Consider the following 15,908-nt stretch of genomic DNA (forward strand, 5'->3'; position numbering starts at 1 on the left):
ACCGATGGATTCCTAACCTATGGGAAAAAAACGATCCTTAGTAGGCACAACCATCGATTAAAAATCCACGCATGCTCAGAATCAAGTCGACGCATGCTTGGAAGCATTGAACTTCCTTTTTTTTCAGCACGTCGTTGTGTTTAACGTCACCGCGTTCTGACACAATCGTTTTTTTAACCGATGGTGTGTAGGCGCGACGGACCATCAGTCAGCTTCATCGGTTAACCGATGACAATGGTCCATCAGACCGTTCTCATCGGATGGACTGATCGTGTGTACGAGGCTTAAGATTACCGGAGGATGGCTAGAGGGGTGGTGGTATTCTGTATAACCAGTCTGCATTAGCCCACTGAATGGAATCCTAGGAAGGTTCTACAGCACCATACTGTGTCCATTACGCTGTCCCTAATTGGCAGGAACTTTTCCATGCACTAAGCACTGTACCTAACCAGCAGGTTCCTTTCCCCTACCTACAAAAACATACATACTGTATAGAAGAAGAGCTCCCGTACTGTCTAAGAGCTAAAAATAAAATAAAGGGGCACTGCTGCAGACACCTGATGATCTGATCCAACCAGAAAAAATGTGAAATGAATAAGTGATATCTGCGCTGTGTAACACAGAGGAGGAGGGGGGAGGGAGTGGGGTAGCTAGTGGATTCACATGACGTGACATGACGTGATGATACGCGTTGGGATTGGAGCACTGGGCATACTCACAGTCTGATGGCAGGAGACGCAGATATCACTACTTACACAGCGCAGATATCACTACTTATTCATTCAACATACATACTGTGCTCTTGTAATCAAAGTAATATGTGAAAAAAACATATGTGATAAATGATCAACTCATTTAATGTGGTAAGTATTCAGTGAAAAAACATAAAGTGAATTCAAAGTCCATCAAGTGTGCCTTTTATATCTAAAGAAAAAAGAACTAAACTTTTGCCACACAAATTTGCTAGATTGGAAAAGTATCAACTAGAACTTGTGATTCAAGTGCTCTGCCCTTTGCTTGCCTTTATCAGCTCTCAGGACACTATTCCTCCCACTGACAACAACAAGGGGGCTCCATTCCTTCCACTGGCACCAAGAGTGGGCAACCAGTCCTCTTACTGACACCAAGAATGGATCATTTTTCTTTCCACTGGCTCCAATGATGAGGCACTATTCCTCCCACTGACACCAGCTATGGGGCATAATTCCACCCACTGATATAAACAATTTGGCACTATTTCTCCCACAGATACCAATGATGGGGAACTATTCCTCCTACTGATACCGATGGGGCATTATTTCTTTCACTGATACCAATGATGGGGCACTATTCCTCCCACTGATACCAGTGATGGGGCATTATTCCTTCCACTGACACAAATGATGGGGCACTATTCCTCCCACTGATACCAGTGATGGGGCATTATTCCTTCCACTGACACAAATGATGGGGCACTATTCCTCCCACTGACCCCAATAATGGGGCACTATTCCTTCCACTCACACCAATGATGGGGCGCTATTCCTCCCACTGATACCAACGACGGGGCACCATTTCTTCCACTGATGCTAATGATGGGGCCTTCCACTGGCACCAACAATAGGGTACTATTTCTCCCACTAATACTAATGATGGATCCTCCTTCTACTGACTACAGGAACTATGTAATTTTTTTTATTGCTACTGATGCTGGGCATTTTCTACTTCCACTGACTACTCCAGCCCCATTTTGGAGACAAATGCTCCATGAGATGACGTATTATTGCAGAATACAAGGTGGTCAGTGATGTTACAGCAGACCCCTCTATGTGGATGCGATGTCAGATACCATGATCCATGAAATATACCAGGGAGCACACAAGGAAGAACCAGCAGTTTCTAAAAACTAAGATGGCAGCCAATGGTGGTGTGATGATGCCATACGTGATGTGGGTGGGTGTGGCAAGATGTTTTGGGGTGGGGAGCCCCTTTCTCAAGCCAAGAGTCTTGAGAAAGGGTTTCCCCCACCCTGAAATGTTGCCATGCCCATACACCTCACAGATTAAGAGTGCTTGCACACTCCCAGTGCCCGGGCATCGACAGTAAAACTACGCTATTTTTAGTGCTATAGCGCCTGCAAAGTGCCTCAGTGTGAAAGGGGTCTTAGTCCTCATACCCCAGCAAACTCCCCCATCATGGTTTTTACATACCGCTGGTTCATTTGCAGGTTCTTCCTGGTGTGCTCCCTGGTATACTTCCTGGATCATGGTATCTGACATAACATCTACCTAGAAGGGTCTGCTGTAACACCACTGACTACCTGGTATGCTGCCACCTATAGGAGACTTGACATATGTACATATATAATCGTATTACATGTAAGTGCAATATATCATTTTCATTTTTATTATGTTTGCAAGCTACCACAGTGCAGATCCCAGATCTTTGACTATTATAAAATTCAGACCCCCACATGGTTACACACAGTGCAGCTTGAAATACAAAGATATAACTTTTTTTTAACCTTGGGGATGGTGTAACCTCGGAACACGATAGTCTGTGCAGTTGCATGTGGTACACTCATGGGCAAGACATCTGTAATTCTTTGTATTTCATGGATCACGGCATCTGTATATGGCATCTTGCTTCGATCCTCCACAGAGGGACAGCGGTTCTGACCAATCACATAGTCAATTTCTTCCTGCACTTTAGCTGAGTAAAAAGGATTAATTGTTTATTGAAAGTTTTATTTAAAAACTTGTTCCTCACCAAAAACATGCAGCAATAGGCTATTGTTATACAGTGTTGCAGAGTTTCCTGGTGCATTAGGCCCCTTTCACACATGTGGACCGTATGTCCGCTTTTCTTTTTCTTTTTTCAATTTTTTTTTTTTTAAGTGTATTTTGTGCGTGTACTCGAGAGAGAGGAGCCGGACTGCAGGAGTTGGGAGTAGGCAGGCCTCCCCCAGAGGCAATCTGCCACCTTTCTCCATGCCCCGGGTGGCAATGGTGGGTGTGTGAGGGGGTCCTCCCACACAGCCCGCCGTACCTGCTCCGCTTTGAAGCCCAACGGGGAAGAGGGACTCCCTATAAAGGAGTGAGAGGATCTAGCCCGCTCAACCAGCCCCGTTAGTCCTTCGCCTCTCTTTTTTTAGAGACCACGTGGTCAAAGTGCGTGCATGTTAACCCAATTTCGAGTGCGTGTAAGTGTGGTGGTTTTTGTGGGAGGGGGGTGGGCGTACTAAGCGCAGGCTTACCTCGCATAGCACACCCACCGGGAGCCGGGCTGAGACCACCAAACTCAATTCACATGTAGCTGAGACCGGGATTCGAACCCCTAGCTGCAGAGGTGAATGGCTTGTCAGCGCAGTGCCAATCGCGTTGAGCCACCGCAGCTCATATATGTCCGCTTTTCCATCCATCCGTTTACGGATGAAAAAGGGATATACATTGATCCCTTTGAGATAGCGGGTGTCAGCGGATGAACATTCGCTGACACCCGATCTCATCAGTGTCCGCATTCCTCCAATTCTGCAGACGGAGGAAAATCCTATTTTTCCATCCGTCTGCGGATCGGATCGGGTGGACACGGACAGACAGTCCATGTTCATCCAATCCCCCCATAGGGGAGAGCGAAGATCTGACATGGCGGTCCCTGCACAGTGTGCGGGGACCGCCCTGTCATCTGCCAGCTCAGCGGGGATCAGCGGAGCGATCCCCACTGAGCAAGCGGAGGTTCACGGGACGGATAATCACGGATCCGTCCGTGTGAAAAGACCCTTAAAAATATACAGTACTGCGCAAAGTTTTAGGCCGGAGTGAAGAAATTCTGTGAAGAATGCTTTCACAAACATAAATTGATATAAATAAAACATAAATTGTTAAAAAATAAACAATTAAAATATAACAAATACAAAGTTAGTGAACAGAACTTCAAACTTCAAACCAGCTTCAATTCCTACACACGACCGTTTTTCGGGTTGTAAAAAATGACATTTTTAATGGTCTAGAAGTTTTTTTCAACCCGATAGTTAAAACGGCTTTGCCTACACACGATCGTGAAAAAAAATGCTCTAGCTACAACACGTACCACGACACTATAAAGGGGAAGTTCCATCAAGATGGCACCACCCTTGGGGCTGCTTTTGCTGATTTTGTGTTAGTAAAAGACAATGCGCGCTTTTCAGTCTGTTACAGCGTGATGAATGTGCTATCTCCATTACGAATGCTAGTTTTACCAGAACGAGCGCTCCTGTCTCATAAATTGCATCTGAGCATGCGCGTTTTTTTCACATCGTTAAAGCCCACACACGACCATTTTTTACGACGTTAAAAACGACAACGTTAAAAACGTTGTGAAAAATTAGAGCATGTTCTAAATTTTTAATGGCCATTTTTTTACATCGTGAAAAATGCTCTGGAGCCCACACACGATAGTTTTTAATGATATTAAAAAAAAACTTAATTTTTTACAACCGGAAACACATCCGTGTGTACGCGGCATAACACTTGCACACTTTGTAGACTTGCATAAAGTCAGGGATTTTATAGGATTAGAGTAACGTGTATAATTACCAATTATACCAAGCAGGTGTTAATTATGATCAATTTCATATGTAGGCTGAATCACAGCCTGAAGCAGAAACAGCTGTGTGGGAGGTTTAAAACGGTGAGGAACTGCTACTAAGGTAAGATTATGGAAGACAATTTCATGTGACAGGTCATATACCATGGCAAGACTGAGCACAGCAACAAGACACACAGTAGTTATACTGCATCAGAAATGTCTTTCACAGGCAAAGATTTCAAAGCATAAGAGAAAACAGAAGGCGCGTAGGCCTAGTGCATTATCCTTGATACATTATTTTATTAGGTAAAAAGAAGGTGAATGTACTCACAAACCAGTACTTGTGTCATGGTTAAAAATATAAAAATCATCCGCTCATGTCCGTGTGGGAAGATCCACTATACATGTAGACACATTGGCTAATGCGGTTCGAGGTAACCCTCTTCCTCAGAGCCTTGTCTAGATGTACATGTAAGGAACTTAACGGGATCCTGATCTGTGGTAGTCTTGTCCAGTGCTGCTTTCCCTGGGAGCCTCTGTATGCTCCTCAGGAGTACCCTGAGCCCATCCAGTTGTGTGACAATAGCAAATTAATATTCGCTATTGTCTTCTTGATTCTTCTCCCGTCCCATCGGGATGCTGGTTCTGAGACCCTAGGAGTAGAAGTAATTGTATTGGCTGCCGTACGGAGGGAAGCCTCCAAGGAGGAAGCTACCATGAAGCCCAGTAAAGCCGCCGAGGAGGACCTAGATGGGGTAAGTGCGAGGCTGGTGGTGGTGTAAGTAGTGCGGACCGACCTACCTGGGATGTCTTGTTTGCCGCCCCCCCAAAATATACAGTACCAGCCGCCACCACCTGAAATGACTAACAGACCTTCATGTTGCCCGGCATAACGCCAGGGAGGTTAACAGCCAATGTCCACTGAACTGTTCAGACCCTCCAAAAGTTCAATTGGTCCTGAAGCTTCAGAAATCAGCACTGGAACCAACTCATTGCTTGGAACATCTCCTAGTCCAGGGAGTACAGGGTTCTCCCTCAGAAGAAACTCCTTATGCCCCGTACACACGACCGGTTTTCGCGTTGGAAAAACTGCGATGAGAGCTTTTCGTCGGGAATCCCCACCGTGTGTATGCTCCATCTGACTTTTTCCCACAGGAAAACTGCCGGGAAAAAAAAGAGAGCAGGAAAAAATCATAGCGGGAAAACCGTTCGTCTGTATGCTTTTCCGACGGGAAAAAAACACGCATGCTTGGAAACAATTCGAAGCATGCTCGAAAGCATAGGACTTAATTTTGTCGGCTCGTCATAGTCTTTTACGTCACCACGTTCTTAGCAGTCAAAATTTCACCGGACTATTGTGTGACCGTGTGTATGCAAGGCAGGCTTGAAAGGAATTAAAAGGGGTTGTAAAGGTTTGTTTTTTATTTTCTAAATAAGTTCCTTATTTTTTAAATAGCTAGTGCATTTTTGGTTCACTTACCTTTTCCCTCGATTTCCCTTCTAAATGTTTTTTTTCTTTGTTTTCTTTGTCTGAATTTCTAATTTCCTGTTCCTACTCAGTAAGCTGTTCTGGCTGACTAACCCCCAGCCAGAATGGCTCGGATGATGGGGGCAAGCTTACTGAGAAGAAACAGGAAGTGAGAAATTAAGACAAAGAAAAAAAAACATTTAGAAGGGAAATCGAAGGAAAAGGTAAGCGAACCAACAATACACTAGCTAAAGGGAACCTATTTAGAAAAAAAAAACGAACCTTTACAACCCCTTTAAGTTAGGAAAACCATCAGTTTTTTTTTCTGATGGGAAAACCTCTTGTGATGTATACTGTAGGGTCTAGGAAATTGACATGTGTGTTTTTATAATCCATGTTTAGTTTAATAGATGGGTGAAAAGTGTTGATCAATGAGAAGAATTGTTTTAGATTTTCTTCACCTTCAGTCCATATCATGAAGATATCATAAAAGCGGAGGTTCACCCATACCTTACACATTTTCCCCTTCGCTTTTTGCTCGTTTTGTCTAGGGGAATCGGCTATTTGTATTAAAATATGATCCGTACTTACCCGTTTTCGAGATGCATCTTCTTCCGCCACTTCCAGGTATGGGCTGCGGGAATGGGCGTTCCTTCTTGATTGACAGTCTTCCGAGAGGCTTCCGACGGTCGCATCCATCGCATCACGATTTTCCGAAAGAAGCCGAACGTCGGTGCGCAGGCGCAGTATAGAGCCGCACCGACGTTCGGCTTCTTTCGGCTACGAGTGACGCGATGGATGCGACCGTCGGAAGCCTCTCGGAAGACTGTCAATCAAGAAGGAACGCCCGCTCCCGAAGACCCATACCCGGAAGCGACGGAAGAAGATGCATCTCGAAAACGGGTAAGTACGGATCATATTTTAATACAAATAGCCGATTCCCCTAGACCGAACGAGCAGGAAGCTAAAAAAAAAAAAAAAAAAAGGAATTGGTTGAACTCCCGCTTTAATATAGCGATAACATCTGTATGGCTTTTGTTGTATGCTGTTCAGGAATTTGTCCTCCACGTCAGCCATAAATAAGTTTTCATATTGGGGAGCCATTTTACTTTCCATAGAAGTACCCATACACTGCTGATAGATGTCATTATTGAAAGTGAAGTAGTTGTGTGTAAGAATGAATTTGATGAGCTGTGTTAAGCCCCATACACACAGTCGGACTTTTGACCGTCCAAAATCACGCCGGAATTCCGACAGAATTCCATCAGAGTAAAAGAGAACATGTCTCTATCTATACTCCGGCGGAATTCCTTGGAATTTCCGATTGAAAAAATCCTATGGGGAAAACAAACGGTCGGTCGGCATGCACTGTTAACTGTGGGACCAGGTGTGCCTTTCCAAATCATGTCCAATCAACTGAATTTACCACAGGTTGACGCCAATCAAGTTGGAGAAACATCTCAAGGATGATCAGTAGAAACAGGATGAAGTTTCATTGCAAAGGCTGTAAATAATGATGTACATGTGATTTTTTTTTTTAATACATTTGCAAAGATTTCAAACAAACTTGTTTCATGTTGTATGGGGTATTGTTTGGAGAATTTTTGAGAAAATAATGAATTTAATCCCTTTTGGAATAAGGCTGTAACATAACAAAATGTGGTAAAAGTGAAGCACTGTGAATACTTTCCAGATGCACTGTAAGTGTTGAATCCCAGTTAACTGACTGAAACTTGATTATTTTTTTGGGGTTTATACTTATGTCTGTACTAACATAAACCCATTATGTTGTCACCCATTTGTCAAAAGTACCAAAAAATTAAAGTACCATAATTTCCATTAAAGTATGAACAGGATTTTTCAAGAGAAAAAAAGTCTTTGGTCGCACTTACCTAAAACGTCTGGGTACTTTAGCAAAATCCGTAAGCCGAGTCTTATTGTCGTACTTGTTGTTTCTGTCCCAGCTAAGAAAATATTTATCACGGTGACAGATAGGTTTTGAAAGACAAACTCAGTGGTAGGGTTATCCTTCTCCTAAGAGCACAAAATAAATGATTTAAAAACTAGATATACTCCTAACTTTCTCTACAATAGCAACAAAACTACTTTTCTGCCTTAGGTTGGTGCGACAGTTTGAGAAGCACTGGGTCCTAGTTAAAGACCCATTTTGAGATATAATAAAATGTTTTCAAAAATGTGAGGGGTGTACACACTTTTGTGAGATACTGTATATATATATATATACAGTATCTCACACAAGTGAGTACACCCCTCACATTTTTTTAAATATTTTATTCTATCTTTTCATGTGACAACACTTTGCTACAATGTAAAGCAGTGAGTGTACAGCTTGTATAACAGTGTCAATTTGCTGTCCCCTCAAAATATCTCAACACATAGCAATTATTGTTAAAGTCGCTGGCAACAAAAGTGAGTAGACCCCTAAGTGGAAATGTACAAATAGGGCCCAATGTGTCAATATTTTGTTTTATGTGGGGCATTCTCAAATAGAAGGTGGAGGAGTGCAAGGTCTCTAACATCCACCAGCTTCATGATGTTGTCATGGAGGAGTGGTAGAGGACTTCAGTATCAACCTGGGAAGCTCTGGTGAACTCCATGCCCAAGAGGGTTAAGGCAGTGCTGGGAAATTATGGTGGCCACACAAAATATTGACACTTTGGGCCCAATTTGGACATTTTCACTTAGGGTGTACTCACTTTTGTTGCCAGCGGTTTAGACATCAATGGCTGTGTGAGTTATTTTGAGGGACAGCAAATTTACATTGTTATACAAGCTGTACACTCACTACTTTACATTGTAGAAAAGTGTAATTTCTTCAGTTGTCCCATGAAAGATATAATGAAATATTTACAAACATGGGGCTTGTACTCACTTTTGTGAGATACTGTGCATATGTGTGTATATGTATGTATGTATGTATGTATGTGTGTGTGTGTATATATATATATATATATATATATATATATATATATATATATATATATATATATACAATTATATATATATCCTACATGTACTCTAGAGATGGACAGGTCTTTTACAAACGCAAAGTATTGTGACTGAACTCTTACTTGCCTGCTCCATTTTTATGAGGAAGCAATCTATGTAATCCCTGGGACAGTTTTGATCCAGTGTCTTCTGATGCTCTTTAACTTTATCCATCACAAATTCATTCAGAGTGAAGAAATTCTGAATTACTTGATGATGTGGCCCTGGCAACTGATGCATAATTTTTGGAAAAGAATTCAGCAGCTATTTTTGAAAAAGAAAATAAAAAGTATATCAGATAACCTCAGCAACTGCAATATTTGCATTTAAGAAACAGTAACTTCTAATACTAATATCTACTACATCTCCCGACAATGAAGCGATCTGGTTACTTTTCTAGAAAGATTAAAGAAAAAAAGAATGAAGCTAGATCAGTTATTACGCAATTCCAAAGATGCACAATCACATCCCGGCAAAATTTGGAAATTTGTAAGAGAAGATAGCCCCTGGGATGGGTATATAAAGTAATATAGTATATAAAGTATATAAAAATAGAAAAGTTTATTAGGTATAAATCATGATAGTCACAATATACAAATAATTAGAGAGTCCCAGAGCCGGGAGTGCAGCGGTAGGAGGAGGGACGGCATGACAGGGGGGGACCGCAAGAAAGACAGGGTCTGTGGCCGTTTTAAGAAAGGAGGGTCCGTGTGGGGAATCAGTGCAGCGCTGCTTTAAGAGAGTGTAGCAGGCTGGGGGAGGAAGGAGGGGCTGGCTGGCTCTGGACTGTAGGGAGGAAGTGACGTAGCGTCACTCCTCCATCTTACCCCAGCAGGAAAACGTGTGTGTCTGCTCGGCTCTGCATCATGGCGGCCGGGGCAGATTTTTTGGCGCAATTGCGGGCGGCGGTGTCCGTCCCGGGTACAAAGTGGGTTAGAGCACAGATGGCAGCAGCACTGGATGGCTCGGCGGCGGCGGCGCCCGGCGGGGGGGGGGGGCGGCAGCAGCAGCACGCGCTCGGAGGTCTAGGCCTCCGGAGCGGTACAGCCCGGACAACTCCCCGGGGGCTGGGAGGCATGATCGGAGACCCGATGGGGGCCCTCAGACCTCATCTTCACAGCGCTCTCCACCTGAGTCTGTGGGGGGGGCCGGGAGGAATCCGCGGCGTGGACGAAGTGCGACGGCGGGGACAGCGAGCAGGTCTGCGGGATCCTCCCCACCTGCGCGGAGGAGGTGCCAGGATGACGCGGTCGGGGCTGCCAGAGGGGTCCAGGGCAGTTCCGCGGCCCGGCGGGGAAGACCTTGTCAACGGGCCGGAGGCCAATCAGCGGTGGCGGCCAGGGGTCCCAACTCATCCGGAAGCGGCACAGCAGGAAGGTCGGTTGGGGATGTCGGCGGTGGAGTGAGCGAGTCTGGACCCCGGGGAAGGGCCAGGAGTCCGTCGGTGGCAGTTGCTAGCGGGTCCAGTTTGGGTCGTGGGGGACGGAGCGAGCAGCAGCCGGGGCCCTCCGCATCCAGGTCATGGGAGACGGGAACGAGATCAGAGGACGCCTCGCCAGCACGGAGCGCGGTCAGGTCGGAGGGGGAGCTGTCCGGGTCGGAAAGCGGAGAGGACTCGGGACATCGGTCAGCGGTGGATGGCGGTGCAGCGGCTCGGGGACCCGGTCCTCGGCAGCCCGGTAAGTCGACTACATCTACTACTATTTGTGCACTCTTACACGATTTGTTAGGTCAAGGCCGGCAGGGGGTGGGTGCTAACTCAGTGCAGACACATACGGCAGGTAAGGGGGCCTTGGCGGGGCAAGGGGCGGAGGATCAGAGTCAGGACTTGTGGTTGGGCCTGCTAAATTTGGTGCAGCGTTTTGGGCCCGACAGCGGGGGGGTTCGGTCACCGGCGGTGGCTTGGGGGTCGAGGGTGGAGCCGGCGGCGGCACCTATGGTGCCTGCGGTGGCTGCACCGGTGGTGCCCACGGCGGCTGCTGCTCCGGTGGCTCCTGCAGCGTCCCCAAGCACGGTGCCCTCGGTGGGAGAGACGCCGGCGGGTGGTTCTACGGGCGAAGGGGTAGCCGAGGCGGGGGACAAAAAGAAGGATGCGGTTAGGTTGGCGGATGCGGCGAAAAGCGAAATGTATTTTTGCTTTGAAGCCCCTCTGGGAATGCATCTCAAGGCAGAGGTGAAGGAGAAGATCTGGAAGGGGGAGTACGTGGAGATCTTCACGTTGCTGCCCCTGGAGAAATTCAATCTGGACAGATTGAAGCCGGAGGAGAGTAAGAAGGAGGATGAGGAAAAGCGGCGTTATCGCTTGATTCCTCGCACGTTTAACAATTGGCTGCAGGCCTTTTCGATTATGGCGTGCGTGATTGGGGAAAAACACCCTGAGCATTGTTCGGGCTTGTTTATCTATCAGGAGTCGATTTGCGAGGCTCAGCGGACGTATGGGGGCACGGCGTGGCTCCGTTACGATGAGCAGTTCAGGCAGAGGATGGCCGTGAGACCGTCTCTGCGCTGGGACCACAAAGACATAGCGCTGTGGATGAAGATAATGACGGCGGCGAGGGTGCCGGGTCAGTTTTTTCAGGGGGGGGTCGGAGGTGCCTCGGCCTCGGGACAGCCGACCGAAAAACGATGGGGCTATTGCTGGCAATTTAATTACAATACGTGCAAGTACGGCGCGAACTGCCGTTTCAAGCACACTTGTTCAGGGTGCGGGGGCTCCCATTCCCTTTCCAAGTGTTTTAAGCGCGGAAAGGGGCGTCCCGGTGATTCTACGGGAAAGGGGGTTGACTCCGGTCCGGGTGGAAAGGATGCGCCCCTTTCTCAATAGGTACCCTGACAGACGAGCCGCCAGGTTGTTGGAGGACGGTTTTACTGACGGCTTCAGAATTCCGTGTTCCCTTTCGGTGGTCCCCCCTGAGGCAAAGAATTTGAGGTCCGCCTTCTTGCACCCCTCGGTGGTGGCTGAAAAGCTGGCAAAGGAGGTGCAATTGGGGCGGATGGCCGGGCCTTTTCCGGTGATTCCGCTTAAGGACTTGGTGGTTTCTCCTTTGGGGGTAGTCCCGAAGAAGGAGCCGCTTAAGTTCCGCTTGATCCATCACCTTTCCTTCCCGAAGGGTGGTTCGGTGAATGAAGCGATTGCGCCGGAGGCATGTTCCGTGTCATACACTTCTTTTGACGCGGCTGTGTCGTGGGTACGGAAATGTGGACAGGGTGCTCTCATGGCGAAGGCTGACGTGGAATCGGCGTTTCGGTTGCTTCCGGTTCACCCGGAGAGTTTTCGTTTTTTGGGTTGCGCTTGGGATGGAGCATACTATGTGGATCGCTGTTTACCCATGGGTTGTTCCATCTCTTGTGCATTATTCGAAACCTTCAGCTCCTTTTTGGAGTGGGTGGTGCGGGATTCGTCAGGGCTCAGCTCGGTGGTCCACTACCTAGATGACTTCTTGTGTGTGGGCCCCCCGAAGTCGAACGTTTGTTCGGTCCTTTTGGGGACGTTGCAGTACGTGGCGGAGCGTTTCGGGGTCCCTTTGGCACCCGAAAAAACGGAAGGCCCCACGTCGTCCATCGTCTTTTTGGGCATTGTGCTGGACTCAGTGAGGATGGAGTGCAGGTTACCCGTCGATAAGTTGGAGGCGCTTAGGGAGGAATTGCAGGGAACTATTGGGATGCGTAAGATTCAGCTGCGAAAATTGCAGTCCCTGCTGGGGAAGTTGAACTTCGCATGCAGGATAATTCCCATGGGCAGGGTCTTTTGCCGCAGGCTGTCCGCAGCGACTGCTGGGGTGAGGGCGCCGACTCATTTTGTGACTTTGATGGGGGAACACAGGGAGGATTTGGAGATGTGGCACGAATTCTTAGGGTCCTTTAATGGACGGGCATTGTGGGTGTCTGGGCCCGTTAGCAATTTTGACCTGGAATTGTTTACGGACGCCGCCGGCTCCACTGGCTACGGGGCCTTTTGTCAGGCTAAGTGGAGTGTGGGCGAATGGCCGAAGTCATGGGAGGAGGCGGGTTTCTTGAAGAACCTTGCACTCCTTGAGCTATTCCCGATTGTGGTGGCGTTGGAGTTGTGGGGCGAGTCTTTTCGGAACTTGAAAGTTCGCTTTAACTGCGACAATTTGGGCGTCGTTCAAGTGGTGAACCGAGTGTCGGCTGCTTCGCAGCCGGTGGTGCGGTTGCTTCGGCATTTGGTTTTACGTTGCATGTCCTTGAACGTGTTTGTGTATGCTGTGCACCTGCCTGGGGTGGAGAACACTTTAGCTGACGCTTTGTCTCGATTCCAGTGGGACAAATTCCGTGAGTTGGCACCAGCAGCGGAGCAGCACGGAGTCCCCTGTCCCGTATGGATGTGGGACATTGCTTTGAGCAAGCGGCAAAGTAGATTCGGCGGTCGGTGAGTGTTGCTACATGGAATGCCTACTCTAAGGTATGGCGGGAATGGCAGGCTTTCATGGATGGTTTGGGAATTCCACCGGCGGGTCAGGAAGCTGGCCTGGCGTTGCTACACTTTCTTAATCTGAAGATGGAGGAGGGGGTATCGGCGTCAGCAATTGATCGGCTCTTGGCCGGTTTAGCTTTTCTTTTCAAATGGCATGGCGCCAGGGATTTCACCAAGGATTTTTGGGTGAAGCAGGCAGTTAAGGGGTACAGGAAAGGGCGTCGGACGCCGGACGGCCGTCGCCCAGTTTCATTTTTGATGTTGCAAAGTTTGTTTCACCACTTACAGTCAGTGTGCAACTCGGCTTACGAGATTGCACTTTTCCAGGCAGCGTTTGCGCTTGCCTTTTTCGGGGCTTTGCGTATCGGGGAGTTGGTCAGTGCGTCCAGGACGGCCCATGGGGGCCTCTTGGAAGGAGATGTGGAGTTGTGTGGAGACGAGGTGAGGGTTTGGGTACGCAGGTCGAAAACGGATCAGGAAGGTAAGGGCATGCGCCTATCGCTGTTTCGCGTTCCGGACGTGACAATTTGTCCTGTACGGGCGGTGGAACACTTTTGTTCCGTGCGTCCTGGACTAGGGGGTTCCTTTTTGGTAGTGCGTGGTGGCGGCGGGGTATAATCCCAGGGATTATGCTACGCATTCATTTCGCATAGGGGCCGCCACGGAAGCAGCGAGGGCGGGATTGGATGCGGCCGCGGTGAAACGGATTGGGCGGTGGGATTCGGACAGGTTTAGGATTTATGTTCGCCCGCAGTTGTTGCATGAGTAAGGGGGTGGAAATAGGGACGTTGGTGGAGGTTGGGCATTGGGGTATAGGTGAGCAAATTTTATGGGGGTTGTTTGTGTTCTTGTTTTTCAGATGGTGAGCCCTGTCTGGTCTGGATCTTTGGGCATTCTTATGTGTCTTGGGGGGCCAGGCGGGCCGAGGTGAGGCCTACGGGTAGACAGCTGGGGATTCCCACTCAGGACGCGAAGGTTCGGTGGATTGGGTTTCCGGGAATGATGTGGGGCAGGGTTTTGCCGGAGGTGCTGAAATTCACCCGTTTGGACAGGGCCCCTGACATTCTGCTGCTACATGTTGGGGGTAATGATATGGGGGCCAGGTCCATGCACCAACTGATTAGGGACATAAAGTGTGATTTCTTGAGATTGCGCGCTTTGTTTCCCGGCATGGTGATAATTTGGTCGGAGATGGTGGGTAGGACAAATTGGCGGTGGGCCTGGTCAGTAGACAAAGTAAACAAGGCCCATGTGAAAGTGAACAAGGAGGTGGGGCGGTTCGTGGTCAGGAATGGGGGGTTGGTTGTGAGACACAGGGAGTTGGAGGAGGAGACTTGGCGTTTTCTGAGGAGTGATGGGGTCCACCTCAATCCGATAGGCATTGATTTGTGGGCCTTGGGTCTGGAGGAAGGAGTACGTAGGGCCCTTTCGGTGTGGAGGTGCACGCATGGGTAAGGTTTTGCCCTTGCATGCGGTGGCGGTGTTTGGGGTTTCTGGAGAGGGTAAAGGCAGGAAGTTTGCTTGCAAACGGTTGTACCCATAGGTATATGGGGATACGGGTACCTTTCGGTCAACAAGGTTGACCAGGAAGGAGTTCATGTGTAGGTCACTGTGGACAGGTGTACTGCCTCCGAGTCTGGGGTTTGCGACTGAGGCCGAAGTTAAAAAACAGTTATTGTCCCAGTGGCCAGTTGAAGTTGTGGTCTTTAGACCACCAGATGGTTTAAAGTTGTGAAATACGTTGTTTATAGAAAATGGTTATTTATGTTAATCTTAGTTTTGTTAAATAAAATCGGCCGTAAGGCCAACTTTACTCCACACCGGTGTCAGTCGTTAATTTTGGTAAAGGGGGTAAAGTGGGTAGCAGGTAAAAGGTGGGTGGTCAGAATTCTAAGTCGGCCCTTAACATGTCAAGAGAGTCCCAGAGCCGGGAGTGCAGCGGTAGGAGGAGGGACGGCATGACAGGGGGGGACCGCAAGAAAGACAGTGTCTGTGGCCGTTTTAAGAAAGGAGGGTCCATGTGGGGAATCAGTGCAGCGCTGCTTTAAGAGAGTGTAGCAGGCTGGGGGAGGAAGGAGGGGCTGGCTGGCTCTGGACTGTAGGGAGGAAGTGACGTAGCGTCACTCTTCCATCTTACCCCAGCAGGAAAACGTCCCACCCACCCTCCCATGTGGTAGGCGAGTAGTAAGGGGAAGGCGGTGTTTGGGGTTTCTGGAGAGGGTAAAGGCAGGAAGTTTGCTTGCAAACGGTTGTACCCATAGGTATATGGGGATACGGGTACCTTTCGGTCAACAAGGTTGACCAGGAAGGAGTTCATGTGTAGGTCACTGTGGACAGGTGTACTGCCTCCGAGTCTGGGGTTTGCGACTGAGGCCGAAGTTAAAAAACAGTTATTGTCCCAGTGGCCAGTTGAAGTTGTGGTCTTTAGACCACCAGATGGTTTAAAGTTGT

The 15,908-nt window shown here is 48.1% G+C and overlaps 1 protein-coding gene across 2 annotated transcripts in view; it reads right to left on the reverse strand.

The window, feature by feature from the left end:
* The window catches only part of LOC120913341 (cytochrome P450 2C8-like), a 52,406-nt gene that overhangs the window by 4,143 nt on the left and 32,355 nt on the right, over window positions 1-15,908 (reverse strand). For both annotated transcript variants that reach the window (XM_040323211.1, XM_040323212.1), the window contains exons 6-8: window positions 9,110-9,286; window positions 7,906-8,047; window positions 2,504-2,691 (exon numbers count right to left, since the gene is read on the reverse strand). In XM_040323211.1, the coding sequence (XP_040179145.1) occupies window positions 2,504-2,691; window positions 7,906-8,047; window positions 9,110-9,286 (507 nt within the window). The remainder of the gene's footprint in view (window positions 1-2,503; window positions 2,692-7,905; window positions 8,048-9,109; window positions 9,287-15,908) is intronic.

This window comes from Rana temporaria, chromosome 9 (assembly GCF_905171775.1).
Source record: "Rana temporaria chromosome 9, aRanTem1.1, whole genome shotgun sequence".
Taxonomy (NCBI): domain Eukaryota; kingdom Metazoa; phylum Chordata; class Amphibia; order Anura; family Ranidae; genus Rana; species Rana temporaria.